Below are 16,620 nucleotides of genomic sequence, written 5' to 3' on the forward strand. Positions count from 1 at the left end.
CTCCAACCTTCAAGTTCCAGATTTGACGACTTGGTCTCTAAACTTGGAGCCGTCTCTATCGTTGGTCTTGAGCAGATGAGTCGATGGATAGGAAGAGTATGGAGATTTTACTGATACAGAGATAGACCAATGTTGTCCATCTAGATTTCCCTTTCTCGTTGTGAATATCCAGTTCAGCAGTCACTTCAGCTTCTTGCTCATGCAGACCACTTACAAGCACGATACGGTTAGTGGTTCCCATCCCTCTTTGATTCTCCTTGCAGGCCTTATTACGAGATAGACTAACATTGCACGTATTGTCTGTGCAACGTCCCCTCCCCTGATGGTCGTGTAACGACCCAAGACATTTCTATCGAGGATACAGCTGAGGTAAGTCAACTTAACCGGGGTGATCTTGACTCTTCCGAGTACACCTATTAATCTTACGTGATAGTACCTACGGTAGGCAGTAAGTAACATGTATATTTGTATGCTAACTTCAAGGCATGTGAGTATCAAATAACAGGTTAAGGAAAATTGAGATCATAGTAACTACTACTATTCCCAACCACCTCAGGTACTGCATGTCGCTGGAGTCGTATACAACGAAGTTTGTTTGATAGGTGTACTCCCAAAGCCCGAAAGGGCTGATCTAGATGGTGGGGCCGGGCCGGAACGCAAGCCTGGGCAACGCCACTGCCGGCACTTCCACTACTTTGGGCAAGGCTATGCGGGGAATATGCGGGGCGTAATTCACCCGATCAATATGATGTTACGGTACAGAGATACATACAGGTACACAGGTGGTTGACGGTGATGGCGCCACCATCCCTGGGCGTGGAATCATGGAGAGACCCCTGGATCGTGCATTGCAGAGTATTATGTTCTGGAGCAAATACGGTAAGCCGAGTATTACTATTTTACCATGGCGTTCCAAGGATCGATAGCCAATCAACAGTCAACTACGGAGGGCATGCCGAATCTCTGGGGTACCGCTGATCCTCGGGGCGTCAGGTCCGCACTGAACAAGGATTAATTGACTCGAAATCGGAGGCCTGATCTGCGTGGATCATCAACGATTTGACTCTTGCCCTATAGGAAGCAGCGAGAGACACCGAGCAATTCATGATCACAAGAAGCAATGGGAGAAAACAGTGAGATTGAGACCAGGTTGAATTGGATGATTGGCTTTTACTAGGTCTGAGTGCATCACAAAGGCGCAAAGCGCGCCCAGAGTTTGTCTTCGAGCGAACCAGCTGGATGCTGACCGAAAGAAGCCTGATCAACGACTGTCGATCTGAAGTTGGTGAAGATGACGACTAGGATGTAGCGCATGACTGGGGAAGCCAATGCAGTCAGCATTTAAGTATTTCAGACGGCCAGAAACAAACCAATGCCTCCTTCATTGGATGCGAAGACCACGAAGAAGTTTTACGGGAGTCAGACTTACCATACTGAGTGAAATGCTCGCCGATGCACATCCTCGGTCCGCTTCCAAAAGCCCAGAGGCGGCTTTCGTTACCCCCCTTCTCACGCTTGCTCTCATCTAGCCACCTCTCCGGTCTCCATTCGTCCACTGCCTGCCACTTGGATGGATCGCGGTGTACAAGCCATTGAAAAGCGTTTACGCGTGTTGCTGGGGGAATATCGTGATATCCTGCAAGCGACACAGAACGGTCGTGTGGCGTCACTCGTGGCAATGGTGTGCTATTTGGGCGCATCCGCAAGGACTCCTTGAGCACTGCCGAGAGATACGGAAGCTTGTCCAACGAGGAAGGTGACGGCATTGGTGCTTGCTCTGCATCCTCGCCGCCAGATGGCACTCTCATGGAAATCCCCGCCGAGACGAGCTCTGCCCGGATCCGATCTTGCGCATGTGGATGTTTGGAGATATAGTAGATCGTATATGCAAGGACAAGACCCAGCACCTCTCGTGCGCCGGACATATGGTCGAAGAGCTCACTCGCCACTGCTAGACGATCCTGCTGCGCACTGGTTTCTGATGTCAGCTTGGCTTGCGCTGCTTTGACCTGACGGTAGACAAGCGGCGTATCTTCTGGATTCCTGGGAGCGCTGTCCAAAACCACGTCAGCCTGATCACACATTTCCATCATCCAATGTTCCAACCACTGCGTCGATTCTGCGTGGCCCTTGGGCATTAGGTCGATGCCAAGCATGTTAAGGCATTTGGTCGTATTTGGCAATTCCTGGCTCCAGAACGACTCTGAGCAATATCTCTTCTCGTAGTGCTCGAGCCACTCGCGGGTTTCACCTTCCGGACTCTCCAGGAACTTGGAGCCACTTGCATAGCCGAAGATAAATCGAGTAACAAGATCGAGGCTGAGGGAATAGCTCAGCTCGAGTAAGTCCGTCGGCTGTGGTTCCTTTGACTTTGCCAGGAGGTGCGGGACGAATACACCGTACAGCGTCTTTCGAGTCATGATCGTAAGCTCTGCAGATTCGAAAAGTGCAGATTTCGTATAGACGCCGGAGAGTCGCTTTCGGTGGTACGTGTGGTCATGCTTGCTTAGACTGCTGAACGAATTCGTCTTCCTATCCGACCATAAGCCTTCTCGTCTCGATCCCACCAAGAACTGGCCGAACAGTAGAGGGGGGCATACCCATAGTATCTGAAGAAATCGTAGTACCCGGGTTTGTCGAAGCCGCCTCCATAGATCTTACGGATACCTTCGTCGTAGCAGGCCACACTGAGGTCTTTGGGACCCAACCTGACCAGCGGGCCGAGACGCTGGTGAGCTTCATATACAGCACTCAGTTCTTTACCGCGCCACCGAGTCCACAGGATCCAGATGGGAGAGTACCCTGACGACCAGTGGGCGGCGGGGACTTTGGAGAGAGGTGAAAGCAGAGGCGAGATAACGAAGTAGAGAATGATGCTCAGTGCTGCTCCAACACCTGCAATAGCAGGTGATAACAGTGCTTCAATTGCCATGCTTGCCGGCATATAGTGAGATATAATGAATGGGCAGACAGATGAATTTCTGGCCATGAACAGAGATAAGTCCAGCGCAGTCACCAAGATGAAGGGTCCGTTAGCATCTGTCTGAAGTACATTCGAATGCCTCCCTCATTCCTGGCCAAGCAATTTGCGTGTCTCTTGTTTGTCACCGGCGGAGAACAACGAGTCTCTTACTCGACCAGAAGGGTTAGACTCCACCACTACCGGCGGCATCCTGTCTGGATCATCAGTATGATCCTGGCTTCCTCTCTGCCTGGCGGTCTCTCTTTCAGCTCTCATCGTATCCTGCATGCACAGGGACCTCTGGACCCCTTCAGAAATCAGGCTCTTCATCGGTCCCACCGAATGAGGGGAAACAAGGTGATCACGGCCGAATAGCAAGTAACGATAGAATGCGTCAGAAGTGGAACAGCTCCGGCTTCCTCACCTGCATATGTACCTCTATGGATGTCAGTGCCATTCGGTCAGAGGATACATCCCCAGCTAGGTGGCGGCTGATTGGCACAACATCCTGAAAAGCGTCCCCCGCATTCCGTGGTATTTATTTCCCTTAATGTCACCTAAAGGCAAGTAAACCCCACAAAGCTCTGCGATACTGCACCATTGAAATCCTTCCTCAGCAATTCCAATTTGACCTCAGGGAAATTATCCTTCAGTCGCCTCAACCAAGTTCCAACATGAGTTTGACCTGTAGCATTTCTGACCACAAGATCGAGGCAAACGGCCACGCTCCTAAAGCATCGCTGGACCTTGGCTCCAAGTCCCAGCCTGCCTCGAAATGGAAGACCACCGCCCCCGTCAAGGCAACGCCGGAATCCTTCCTCGACTTACTGGAAGGCCGCACTCCTCTAATCCACGAACCTGGCTTTCTCTCTGAGGAACTCTGCGCGAAGCTTGAAGCTGCGCTCGAGCCGGAATTCACCCCGTATCTGCATGCCATCGGCCCCCAGCTAGACAAAGTGGGCGTGGCGCAGTTTGAGTTTCAGGCGCAGAGCGAGGACGACGTGAAGAATAGATCTGGTGATGGTAAGTAGCCGGCCCTCTTCTGTTCTCCATGCTCACTCACGCTCGGATGGATCGACCGTCCATCGCTCGACGAGAAGACGCTTGAGAGGCACAATACCAATACTGCGGTGCTTGAGCTAATCAGAAGGCAGAGAAACAGCAATACTTCCAGGCGGTCCGCGAGCTGGGCGACCTGCACGGCAAACTGGGGGAGAAGGTCGGCGTCAACGTCTTCGCCATGGTCATGAGCCTGATCCGCTCCCTCGTGCCCGCCGACTGGGAAGTGTGCCTAGCACGCGAGGACAGCGAGGACGAGCAGTACTTTGCCGGGATCGTGCGGGGCATCAACAACGGTACGCCAATTCACTGCGACTGGGCGCCGTACGACACCCGAACGGAGCCGTGGGCCATCAGCCGCGTCACTCACCAGGCCGTCTTCAACCTGTGCCTAGCGCCCATGGAGGGCGGCGGGACGCTGGTCCACGATGTGCAGTGGACGCCGGACGCGCTGGCGTACCGGGACCCCGACGGCTACGGCTACTTTGAGGGCCTCGTCGAGGGCCGCAAGAAGGCACCGCTGCAGCCGCAGCCAGGCGATCTGTACTTCTTCAACTCGCGCAACATGCATCAGGTCTTGCCCGTGGCGCCAGGGTGGGAGAGGCGGCGGATGGCGATGGCGAGCTTCTTTGGCGTTCTGCCGCCGTTGAAGGAGGGCGAGAAGACAAAGCTGGTTTTCTGGTCTTAGACTTGGAGGAGATGATCAATATAAGCTTTATGGGACCTCTGTAGACAGACGCCTTATATAGTACAGTACTGTACGGTACCGTAATAGATCGTTTATCGGCCTTAAGATAAGATAAGCAAGAGTCCGGGGTTCTCCTGACTAATCGTCTAGCCAATGCGCCATTAGTAAGTAACACGGGGGATCGGGCCTAGCGTCCGCCGGAAGGATAGTATTTCCATCGCCGATGGTTGGTTCTCAACTTCAGCTGAATCGCTCACTTTTTGACTGATCCTCCGCTCCACAAATCCTGCACAGTCGATCAGTCAAGATGTGAGCAGCGTTCTGATTCGGCGACTATTGCATGTATTACTTGACCCGTTAGTACTGCATATACATGTAAGTACATCGCCCGGGCACGTTCCGGGGCGAATCCTGGAGTAAGCCCTTGTCGCTTTTCCTCATGTACGGTACCTAAGTACCTTTCTCTTGCGCCATGGCGTGGGGCTGCTGTTATAGGCTTATACGGGGTAGTACAGGCAAAAATCGCCTTCCCCTCGCTTTACATCGGCCGACGCTCTTGATTCCTGCTTCATTTTTCTTGATTCCCACGCTCTTCCAACATATATTCTCATTTGCGGCGGCCACTTGAGAAACCTCATGTTCATGTGAAGCTCAAGCGTCAGTCAATATTCAGATGCTGAACATGCCCGCCGTCGCCCCTGAGAGCATCTTGTCGCTCGCGTGTGCCTTCCTGACTGCTGCGCGAGCCTACTATGAAGCCTCGGGGTCACTGTCACTGCAGAGCCTGCGGGCGCGGCGCTTTGGCTACAGATACAGCCATCTCTCTCATCCTGAAGGATACAGTGACAAGGATGGGGATGCGGACTCGGACACATTGGCACGGTATTCTGATAGACTGCCCAAGACGCTTGCCGCAGTCTTTGTTACGGTGGACTTCATCTTTGTGACTGTACGGATGGTGGCTACTACACTGCCTTCACTGTCTTTGTTGGAGGTCGTAGCACGCGTGAGTTGCGCCATATCCGGTTCTGGACAACAAGTTTATGCAGTACTGACGTGTATGTTAGCTGCTAATAGCAGGTGAGATAGCATTGCTCTTTGTTGTCTCGAGTCCGGTCAAGAGGTTCAACATTGGATACTGCGCCGGCATTGCTTCCGGTATCAGTTCATCCGTCTCGCTTTATCGGGTATATCAGATATATCGGTCGGCAGAAAATGGGCAGCGAAGCATCAGTGTCGTTCTTCTGGGCGAAGTCTTATGCCTTTTGTTAGCCGGAGCATGTGCATTTTCTCTCCCTCGGAGACCTGACGTTTTTTATCGCGGACGACCCGTAGACCAGCAATACACTGTCTCGGCGATCCAAAGGTACCCGGCTCTAGGCGTATCGGTGTATCACTATTTTGAATACTGACCGCGACCCACTAGGTACTCCTTTTCTTGGGCGCGATCACTTCTCTCCAGAGCCAAGACTGAGGGAAGACTCGAATATGAACATCTACCGACACTAGATGAAGCCGGTCGGTCGGAGAACTTGTTAGTTCGTCTGTTTGAGCTAACCAAGCAGAGGAAATCCAGATCGCTCTGGCTCACAATATTCTTAGCGCACCGAGGAAGGTTTCTCCAACAATGGGGCCTGACCGTGGCTTCGGGCTTTGCCTTGTACGCCCCTCAAATGTGCATGCTCAAAATCCTGAGACTGCTTGAGCAACGAAATGCCCCCGACTTCAATTCTTCTGAAGTCTGGTTCTGGGTCATGAGCTTGGGTCTGGCGAAGGTAGCACAAGTGGTGGTCGAATCATGGTAGGTCGATGAGGAAACCTAATTTCGAATGGCAGTTGATTTCTTGCGCAGGCTAGAGTGGGTCAACTGGGCGATCCTATCGGTTCCAGTGCGGTCACAACTGGCTGCTCTGATATTTCAGAAGTCCTTACGTACGAAAGACATCAAGGGTGCCAAGGTCAGCAATGAAAAGGAGGCACAACCGAATCCGACGGATTTGGAAATGGACGATGAGTTGGGTGAGAACCAGGTGTTGTTAGATCACCTGTCAACAGGTCCAAGGACGTCTGAGGATCAAGGGCCCACCGTGACTGGGGTTGAAGACGACGATGCTTCATCTAGCATACACCAAGGATTTATCAATTTGGTCGGTGTCGATACTGTCCGCATATCTAACTTCGCAGCGGAAAACAATCTATTCCTTAGCACCCTCGTCAACCTGATATTGGCGCTTGTGATACTCTTCAGACTCCTTGGTTGGCTCGGCGTGTGTGCGGGCATGATCATGCCAATACTTCTGACGCCGTTAAATCTCCGGGCGACTCGCAAGTATTCAGATGCTCAGGCCTCCGTCATGTCAATTCGTGATCAAAGAATGGCACTTATCGGAGAGGCACTGCAGGGGATCCGCCAGATCAAGTTTGCCGCTGTAGAAGATCGCTGGCAAGGTATGATTATGGATATCAGGACCAGAGAGCTGAAGCAGCAGTGGCTCGTGTACATCCTTACCAGCGGTCTGCTTTGTATCTGGATGTCTGCGCCGCTCTTGTTCAGCACTGTGGCACTCGCGGTACATGGTTGGCAGAATGGTGGGATGTCTCCAGCTGTCGCTTTTACTGCTCTATCGATCTTTGGTACTCTTGAATATGCCTTAAGTGTTGTTCCTAACCTCATTACAGAGGCTGTTGATGCCAATGTGAGTGTTACGAGGATAGAGCAGCACCTCGAGAGAGAAGAAAAGACGATGCCACAGATGACGGGGGAGGTTGTCAGTTTTGACGGAGCCACAGTCAGATGGCCTTCTGACGCTGAGCGTCGCGGCACTTTCTCAATCCGAGATCTTAATCTACAATTTCCCAAGGCCGAGCTGAGGTGTGTCCCGCCCAACCCACCAGACGTTGGCTCCTAGATTCGATTGTATTGTTGACTGTTTACAGCATCATTTGCGGAAAGACAGGATGCGGGAAAAGTCTGCTACTAGCCTCCATTCTAGGTGAATCGGACGTTATTGCAGGCAGTATCAAGCTGCCAGCGAAGCAGTCTTCTGTAGAAGAAGACTGGATCGATCACTCATTAGTCGCATATGTAGCTCAAATTCCATGGACAGAGAACGCGACTATCCGCGACAATATCTTATTCGGTCTTCCATATCTGCAAGAGCGTTACGAGCAGGTTATCTGGGCGTGCGCGCTTGAGAAAGATATCGAAATCATGCCAGATGGTGAACTAACGGAGGTAGGAGCCAATGGGATCAACCTAAGCGGTGGTCAGAGGTGGAGAATAACATATGCGAGGGCTTTATATTCGCGGGCAGGTACGCTGGTGCTAGATGACATTTTCAGCGCTGTTGATGCGCATGTTGGCCGCCATATCCTCGAGCATGGGCTTCTAGGACCGCTTGCAGAGGGCCGCACTCGTATACTGGCGACCCACCATGAGGGACTTGTCTTGTCTAGCGCATCATATGTCGTCCGTCTGCTCGGGGCTGACGACGGATCCAGTATTGCTCAAGCGACTACCCAAGTGCCTCGGCGTAGGTCCAGAGGCGTGTCTGGGACTTCAAGTACGCAGACAAGCCCAACCCGGAAAGTTAGCGACAGCTCAGACTTCTCCTTGGAAGAGTTGGGGATCGAGCCGCCACAGCCGGCAAAGTTTGTCGAGGAAGAAGTGCGAGAGCGTGGGCACATCAAATGGCTTGTGTACAGATCTTACATGAGTGCTGCTGGAGGGTTTCCTTTCTGGTTTACGGCTTTGGGCGTATTCGGTTTGGCTCAAGCCGCGCTATTGGGACGCGCATGGCTTGTGAAGGTGTGGACTGAAGATGATGGACATGGCAGTCATGTTACGGTTGCGAGTGAGGACTCCTCTGCGACATTTGATTCGAGCAGCGGCCACTTATACTTTTACCTTGGCTCGTATCTATTTATCTCACTTTTGGCTGCCGTGCTCGCTGGGATCAAGTTCGTCTTCTTTTGCCGCGGCTGCATAGAGGCATCACGAAAGCTGTTTGACGCATTTACTTTCACTGTATTGCGCGCTCCTCTAAGATGGCTTGATAAAGTGCCGCAGGGAAGGATCCTCAACCGATTTGCCGCAGACTTCAGCGCGATCGACGCGAAGCTGGCTCGAGATATAAGCCATTTTTGGGAAGAGGGTCTCTCATTTCTTGCAATTGTCATTGCTGGAATGTTCGTATCAACATACATGCTGGTTCCATCCCTAGTTTTAAGCGCCATTTCTATCTACTACGCAGCTGAATACTTGCCAGGTGCAAGGGAGATCAAGCGACTCGAAGCAACTGCACAATCACCTGTCTTTGAGCATTATGGCTCTACGTTAACAGGAATCGTTTCGATCCGCGCTTTCCGGAAAGCCGATGAGTATCTATCCCGCATGCACGACCGGCTTGATGAGTACGCGCGTTCGACTTGGAACCTCTGGCTTACACAACGATGGATGTCGATTCGGATGGGGGCTATAGGGGCAGGATTTGCGTTTGCTGTAGCATCAGTCATCGCCGCACGTCCGCAAATCGATGCTGCGCTTGCCGGGTTCGCATTGAGCTTCTCCCTGAAATATAGTGAGGCTATTGTCGAGATGATCCGGCGATACTCGGCCATGGAATTAGACATGAACTCGACCGAGCGTGTGGTCGAATACACGAACATGCCGATGGAAGACCAATCTGGGATCACGCCACAGCAGAGTTGGCCAACCCACGGAAATATCGATATTGAAGGGCTGGAAGCAGGCTATGCACCGGAATTGCAACCTGTGCTCAAAGGTCTGACACTTACGATCGAAGGAGGTCAGAGGATAGGTGTGATAGGAAGGACAGGTAGCGGCAAATCATCTCTCACTCTAGCCCTTTTCCGCTTCATCGCAGCCAGATCTGGTCGTATCGTCATCGACGGCATAGATATTGCGGAGGTCGGACTTCACGCGCTTCGCAGCCGGCTTGCTATTATCCCACAGGACCCGGTCTTATTCTCAGGAACTCTCAGAGCGAACCTTGATCTTTTTAGCACATACGACGATGCGGCCCTCTTGCAGGCGCTGAGACATGTGCATCTACTACAGGACTCGTCGGCATCCTCAGAATCATCTCGCCATCCGAGAGATGACCAGACAGTGTTTGAAAGTCTCAGCTCCCCTATATCAGAGGGCGGGCTGAGCTTGTCACAGGGTCAAAGACAGCTCGTATGTCTAGCACGTGCTATCGTCTCCCGGCCGAAGATCATGGTACTTGACGAAGCCACCAGCGCAGTGGACATGGCCACCGACGCGTTGATCCAACGCAGCATCCGCGAACAATTCCAAGGCAGCACCCTGATCGTCATCGCACACCGCCTGAGCACCATCGTGGATTTTGACAAGATCCTTGTCATGGATAATGGGCGGGTGGTCGAGTACGACGAGCCGAAGAAACTACTGCAGAAATCGAATGGCGAATTTCGCCGGATGCTGAACGAGAGCGGAGAGAAGGAAAAGCTGGAGCAGCTTGTATTTGGAGATCAAAGCTAAGTGCAGTATGTTATTTAAGGTACCACAGACTAGGTCTATTCTTGGAGATGCGTTTGGTTGGTCCTTGAGTCCTATAGATAGATTTATCAATCAGCTTGAATATATGCCTGCTCCCTGGACCGCTCAGTAATTTGAAGTAGATGAATCTGCCGTGTTAGATTAGATGCGATGACTATCCAGCCAAGAACTAGACACGCATGCTGTGACTGAGGAGAAGAAGTAGATAGACAACTGCGCATATATGTGCGTAGCTAGGTACATTCATATATTGAAACAAAACACGATCGTGGAATATGGACGAAAATTTGCGGAACCAGTGTTACTTACACACACACACATTGCACCAACAAACGCCACGCCTCCTCTAGTATACCTACCTAACATATCAAGATTCGACCATCTTTTCATTCTTCACCTGATCTGAGGGGTCAAAAAACCCTGGGGGTGTCAGCGGCAAGCATTCGGTACTTACATCATCCCCCCCCCCCCCCCAGTATTTCAGTTATATATAACCTGTAATAACAGACTTTGCCCCGTACTGTATATTATTCTGGAAGTACCTACCTACCTTAGTAGCTACCCTCTAGGTAGGCAATGGGGTCGAGCCCTGTATATATAAATGGGAGCATCAAGTTATCTGATTGACCTACTGCCAGACTTCCCCCCCCCCCCCCTCCTCCCCCAAAAAGAAAAAACTCCAAAACCACCTCGATCAGGAACATTAAATCCTTACCATGAGGTTAGAGTAGTGGCACAGTCTTAGGTTAGGGACCTCCTGAGGCTCTGAGCCTCCTTTGCCCTATTTTCCCTTCTCCTGAGCTCAGATTAGCGTGGATTAGAGATCCTACCTCATGTATCACTCTTCGGCCCGTACATCATTGGTATATAAGGTGAATACGTGTCATTCACATCAGCTACTAATAAAAAGAGAAGAAAGGTCAAATAAATACAGTAATAACTTTTGTGGTATTTCCCCCTTATTCTCAACGCCCAGACCCGTTTACGCCCACCTGGAAAAGTCAAGATCATCGACAATACTTTCATCTGCTCCACTGCCAGGAGCAACTTCAGTCTCTGTACTGGTACTGGAAAGGACAGAAGACCGTTGGGAGCTCGGCTCGCTAGTATCTGCCAAGAAATTTGCAACGGAAGCTCGACGGAGATTGTTGAGACTGTCTCGTATGTTTCTGGTATCATAAGATGAACCATTTGAAGTACTTGGCGGCGAAGTCGTCTGCTTCGGTCCATGCTTCTCCCGAAGTCGATTGATCTCTCGGAGTCGATTTCGCCAGGATGAGACGTATTCGCCACCTTCTCTATTTGCCCATACCAGGGAGAAGACCGAGGCGTTCAGAGCGACCAAGCGGATGAAACCAGGCAAAGCCATCAAGCTGACAATCTTGGTCTCCGATGCAGGAGATATTTCTGGAAACCCCGGCTTGCTCATGACCTGAACTTTATAGAATGCGTCCTTGGAATGAGATTCAGACCGCTGGCGCGTAGCGACAAAGGTTGCCCGCGATTCTGGTGTAATTACAATGTTGACATAATTGAACTCCGAAGGAAATGTGTCAAATCGGAATGGAAGCCCCGAGTTATTAAAGATAATGTTCACGAAATCGTTGCCAATGTGTCTTTTCTTACCGATACACTGGGGGTCGTGATCCAGATTCGTGGGCATCTGTGTCGTGACGTGGAACACTATCTCTGTAACGCGATCCCGCCAGCAGAATGCATACTCGCCATCAGAGTCGTATTCACGATCTAATCCCTGCGTATTGAACTTGGCACCCTTCAGCTTGGTGAGAGTCCCGAGGCCTGATAGGAAGGTCGTATAATCGCTGCTGCCCATGATATTTGCAAGGATCTCAACTTCCTGGGTTTGATTCTCTCCAATGTAGATAACGCCAACTTTGTGGCCGTCAACCGTGAAATTGCGATCAAAAGACGAGATAGCCCTTTGTGTTCTCTCGTCATCAGGGAGTGGAATGGGGCGCAATGTGTCGTTTGATTGAGGAATCGACGCCGTTAACTGAAGGAGAAGATGACTTGGAAGGACGACATTCGCATCTGAATGTCGAGTATCTCGTATTGTCTCCTGAGGATAATGGCTCTGGTGAGGTGGGGGTCTTGTGAACTTTTCACGTATGGTGTAGCAAGAAGTCCCCGATGGCTGGCGCTTGGTGATCTGAGCCCATCCTCCCCGTGTTGCTTGCTCAACGGTTACGATGCTTTGACCAACTATCCACCGTTTCTTCAAGATTTCTCCAAATTGATCGCGAGTGAAAGTAGGGTCGGCAGCCGACTCGTCAACATCTGCATATGCTACTCGCTGCATGAAATCTAGTGTGACCTGCGCCTGCTCGTCAATCCTTTCCTTGCCGTTAACATCGGTCGACACAAGATTCTTGGTAATCCAGCCGACTTGACCAGCACGATCTGTGAGCTTCAAGGACAGGAACCAAAATATTATGACATGATAAGCCAGGGCGTACACATATTGTGGCAGGTCATCAGAGGCGGTTGGCTGGAAATTGCTATCCGCGAGATTACTATCAGTGGTACTCCGGGAACCATCCGACGAGACGCCGGAATTCCGGCTGGGTTGGTGACTGTTTCGACTGGAGTATTCCTTGGTTGGCTTGTCTCGCACGTATTGCAGATATCGAAAACACATCATAAAGACCGTCCGATACTGCTCCTCTCGGAAGTTGACGTACAGATTCGGTAATCTAGCAAGACAAGCTAGAAACTCCAGAATGTGCACTGCCACATGAGATTGCGTGATGATTTGCGACATCTTTTGAAGGATGGTCACAAGTGCCTTGCTTGTTGATGCAGGGAGCTCGTGGCAACATATAGAGAGGGCGTGGATGCAACACTTGGATGCCCGATCCAGCGTCCCTACGCCTTGGGCAAATGTCCTTACAATGTCGTCTTCTTCACCCTTGGAGAAATATCTATGGTAACTCACGATCATCGCTAATGTCTGAAAGAGGCAGATCGCGACATCAGCCTTGCGCAGTCCCGAAGATACCGGAGGTTCATAAAAGGTATTGTTTTTGATCTGCTCACATAAGAGATCTCTCAATAATTTGATCTGTGGAACAGCACCCTTGAATAAAGCATGATTCGTCAACTGAGAGGCCAAGTGTACGAGAATGTAGCTGTAGACCTCCCAATCACAACCATGCGTTAGGAGATTAACGATAGTTTCAAGATACAGACCGATGTTTAATGCGACTTGACTCGATGGAGTTGGTACGCCGTGATCATCTTCTTCGAATTCGATGAAAGAAGCCAGCAACGAACTGGCTTTGTTGGATGCTGTCTCGGGAAGCGCATCAGGGTCAGGATACATCCACAACTGAGGACTTTTCTGAAGCGTCCTATTCACACCACTGCTTGTCCGAAGCGGAAGTCTGCCTTGAGAATGACCCTGGCCGAAGGAAGGGCTTCTTGCGATACGAACAGTACTTGCGTCTTCAGCTCGGAAAGATCGACCGTAGTGAGATGCCTCATCCGTGGCTTGTTTTCTTGCCAACGAGGTCGCTGTACGGAAGAGAGAGGCTGCTAATGCATCTGATTCGGTGAAAGGAGTCAAGAAAATCCTGTTTGCCCAGTCGGCTCTCAATCTAAACAGCATCTTCATCGCTGAAATGCGTGCATCGGTTTCGCAATCGTGAGATTTCGTAACCCAGAGTAACTCATCAAACACCCGAAGAGATTTTGGACCTGAACTGTCCATGGTCCTCATGAATATTTGGACCAAACCTTTGGTGGCCACATTGGATGGTGTTTGTACCAAGGGGTTTGGCACAACGGAGGATGTAGGCCGATTCGTTCCAACCAAGCTATGTCGAGACCCAGTAGGAGATCCGGGCTGCGGCTGGAGTCGATCACTCGCAATAATCCCGTGTATGGAGTCGATGATCCAACTGAACAGAGATTCATCCGCAGTCACAGCAACAGCCACAGAAAAGGCAACCACCTCTTGTAGAATTGCAATATCCTTCTCGTTTGCAACATCCTCGAGGATAGCGGTGACAAAAGTCCATACACAATCAGGATCCACATGCTCATCCATCATTTCGACTACCTCAAAGACATCAGTGACAGCTTTGAGAGCATGCAATCGGATATGTGCTGGTTGCGACCGGTCTGCAAAAAAGGCACCCAGAATCATCTTAATATTCTCTTGCCACTGCACATCTGAAGGATAGCAACATCGATACTCTATATAGTAATCGATAACGAGTTTGGCACATGATTCCGGGAGGTGAGGATGGACATCGATGAAGAACTTGATGCAGTCGGCTCTCTGAAAAAAATCACCTGTAGAGGATCTGATAAGAAGCTCCTCAATTCGGATAATAAGACTATACAGAGTTTGGCCCACAGTGGTAGCAGGCACCTGTTCAGACACCTGTTCAGGCACCTGTTCTTTGCCCACAGGACTTGCTCCGCGAGATCGGGTGGTGAGTGGACGGCCGTCGGGGGTTTCTAATGCTCGGCGAGAGCATTTGCGGACCACGTCAAACAATACTGACCAATCCTCTTCCATGACATTCTCCAATACTCCTTGCTCCCCATCATCGAAAAGGGAGAGGATCAGCCGCATTATGTCGGTTTCGACCTTTCCGTGTTCGATGCTCACGACTCTCATGAGTGCATCCATTAGGAGAGACATGGGCACAAGCGGATAGCCATCTTTACCATCCTTCGCAAATAGCTTTTCCAACACAGATAAAGCCCCTCGTATTTCACGGACTGTCTGTTTCTCATTGGCGCCATCGGAAGGGGGGTTCCGAAGGATATCTAGTAGGATCCTGACCGTTGTCTGGCCATTATGAGACCTGCAGAGATTGCTGATGGAGCGCCATGCTTCTGGCTGTATAGTGTCGACGAGGCAATGTATAGAACAGAGCACCTTGATACAATCCGCAAGTTTGTTGCTGGGGATCTCTCCATATGTGATGGTCGCATCGATAACATTAATGCAGGCTTTCAAATCATTCGGCTGGGGGGTATGAACGCAGATGTATAGGATAACGTCCATAAGATCACTAACAGTCTCTTCATTCGAAACATTGAAGCTGAACTTAATCACGTCAACGATGAATTCGAAGAGCAATGCTAGATTCGTTTCTTCGCCGAGGGGAGCTTTGCCCTTTTGGGCCCGATTGTGTCGGCCTGCGTGCTTACGTGCGGCCGAAATCACATTAAACGTTTGACGCAACCAGGAAGTCAGCAAGGGAAAAACATTGTAGTGGAATCCAGAGAGATCCCTGCCATGTTTCGCCAACTCGATTACAGATGCAAGTTGCAGATGGAAATCATCGGGGTTGGCAGGAGCAGTAAGGACGCGGAAATATGCTAAACGTTCCGGATCAGTCGAAGAAGCATGCTGGACACAAGCAGTTAAAAGCTCGAATCCTACAACTCTGGCTTCTACGGGTTTGGACGATTCGATAAGATCTTTTCCTTCCTTGAAGATGCTCGTCACCTAAGTGCCTTATTTAGTTGATTGCTCCCAAGCTCATCTAGGTTGACTTACACTACTAAGTGGATAGTCTTGCACAGAATGGCGGAGGGACTCTGCCGCAGCAAGTCTATCTGCAAGAGGATTCCCAACCTTCAATTGTTCGAATAATTGTTCGTAATTCGGCGGGCCTCCATAGATTGCCTTCTTCGGGGAACTGGTTCCATTGAATTTCTGCGATATCGAGGCTGGCGCCTGGGTCCTGAGAGGCTTGCTCCCAGTCAAGCTCTTGAAGACACTGGCAAGGCCGCCTGCGCTTTTGTGTTCCGGGGTTTCAGCTACGTCCCCAGGGGGAGACATGGAGCCTCGAGTGGGGCTACAAACAGTCCAAATGCTACTACGCCCAAGGGTTGTTAGCTGGGAGTTCTTGGTGCGGGCATTCAGGGGTTGGGGGACGTACAAGGAGAGTGGAGGGACTATGCGGCAGCAGAACTTTTCTTATTGTATCGAGTTTGCGGACCACAGACACGAGGGAGGGTTTGAGATGCACATCAAGCTCAGGATACGCAAGAGTGCGTGGACAGGAGCGGGGAATTCTCGATGCTCATAGCATATTCCGGGTATGTAGAGGGGAGCAGCAAGCTGAAGCTGATAGTAAGACCAGCGGCCGGGGCGAAGGTTACAGAACAAGAGGGATTCTCAGTTCCATGAAAGCGCGAGCTGGCGTTGATCTATCGTATCGTATCTCTGTAGAGGCGGCAAGAAGAGTAAAGAGAAGAAGAGCATCTGACGGAGGGAGGCATGGAGCAAAGGCAAGCCATTGTCATGCGGGAGAGAACAAGACAAGAGCAGGGTCCTGGGGCCAAGGATAGCTAGACTTTTATTAGTCACGGGAAGACGTATCA

At 50.8% G+C, this 16,620-nt stretch overlaps 4 protein-coding genes across 4 annotated transcripts; 2 read left to right on the top strand and 2 right to left on the bottom strand.

Moving 5' to 3' along the window:
- Positions 1–1,144: 1,144 nt before the first annotated feature.
- On the bottom strand, positions 1,145–3,339 carry M430DRAFT_36880 (hypothetical protein). Its single transcript, XM_024867009.1, has 3 exons — positions 2,601–3,339; positions 1,430–2,532; positions 1,145–1,316 (listed from the first exon to the last, which is right to left on the bottom strand). Exons 1-3 carry the CDS (start codon positions 2,930–2,932, stop codon positions 1,189–1,191), a joined length of 1,563 nt encoding a protein of 520 aa, XP_024717781.1. The 5' UTR covers positions 2,933–3,339; the 3' UTR covers positions 1,145–1,188.
- Positions 3,340–3,636: 297 nt separating this feature from the next.
- On the top strand, positions 3,637–4,709 carry M430DRAFT_30514 (hypothetical protein; the record flags this gene model as incomplete). Its single annotated transcript, XM_024865955.1, has 2 exons — positions 3,637–3,985; positions 4,117–4,709. 2 exons carry the CDS (start codon positions 3,637–3,639, stop codon positions 4,707–4,709), a joined length of 942 nt encoding a protein of 313 aa, XP_024717782.1.
- A 586-nt stretch (positions 4,710–5,295) lies between these two features.
- M430DRAFT_126874 (hypothetical protein) lies at positions 5,296–10,353 on the top strand. The gene is made up of 5 exons (XM_024862003.1): positions 5,296–5,715; positions 5,777–6,075; positions 6,136–6,510; positions 6,562–7,581; positions 7,647–10,353. The coding sequence occupies exons 1-5, from the start codon at positions 5,383–5,385 to the stop codon at positions 10,231–10,233; spliced, it is 4,614 nt and encodes a 1,537-aa protein (XP_024717783.1). The 5' UTR covers positions 5,296–5,382; the 3' UTR covers positions 10,234–10,353.
- Positions 10,354–11,129: 776 nt separating this feature from the next.
- On the bottom strand, positions 11,130–16,528 carry M430DRAFT_61032 (hypothetical protein). The gene is made up of 3 exons (XM_024868896.1): positions 16,176–16,528; positions 15,791–16,112; positions 11,130–15,739 (listed from the first exon to the last, which is right to left on the bottom strand). The coding sequence occupies exons 2-3, from the start codon at positions 16,073–16,075 to the stop codon at positions 11,234–11,236; spliced, it is 4,791 nt and encodes a 1,596-aa protein (XP_024717784.1). The 5' UTR covers positions 16,076–16,112; positions 16,176–16,528; the 3' UTR covers positions 11,130–11,233.
- Positions 16,529–16,620: the final 92 nt, after the last annotated feature.

Source organism: Amorphotheca resinae, assembly GCF_003019875.1.
Source record: "Amorphotheca resinae ATCC 22711 unplaced genomic scaffold M430scaffold_11, whole genome shotgun sequence".
Taxonomy (NCBI): Eukaryota; Fungi; Ascomycota; class Leotiomycetes; order Helotiales; family Amorphothecaceae; genus Amorphotheca; species Amorphotheca resinae.

Bases quoted from the DNA above. Each gene is read 5' to 3' on its own strand.
- M430DRAFT_36880 (XM_024867009.1), bottom strand. From the start codon at position 2,932: ATGGCAATTGAAGCACTGTTATCACCTGCTATTGCAGGTGTTGGAGCA. The intron at 2,533-2,600 runs GTATGCCCCCCT...ATGGTCGGATAG, and splicing joins GATTTCTTCAGATACTATGG to GAAGACGAATTCGTTCAGCA. The intron at 1,317-1,429 runs GTAAGTCTGACT...TGGCTTCCCCAG, and splicing joins CGAGCATTTCACTCAGTATG to TCATGCGCTACATCCTAGTC.
- M430DRAFT_126874 (XM_024862003.1), top strand. From the start codon at position 5,383: ATGCTGAACATGCCCGCCGTCGCCCCTGAGAGCATCTTGTCGCTCGCG. The intron at 5,716-5,776 runs GTGAGTTGCGCC...CGTGTATGTTAG, and splicing joins TGTTGGAGGTCGTAGCACGC to CTGCTAATAGCAGGTGAGAT. The intron at 6,076-6,135 runs GTACCCGGCTCT...GCGACCCACTAG, and splicing joins ACTGTCTCGGCGATCCAAAG to GTACTCCTTTTCTTGGGCGC.
- M430DRAFT_61032 (XM_024868896.1), bottom strand. From the start codon at position 16,075: ATGTCTCCCCCTGGGGACGTAGCTGAAACCCCGGAACACAAAAGCGCA. The intron at 15,740-15,790 runs GTAAGTCAACCT...TAAGGCACTTAG, and splicing joins AAGACTATCCACTTAGTAGT to GTGACGAGCATCTTCAAGGA.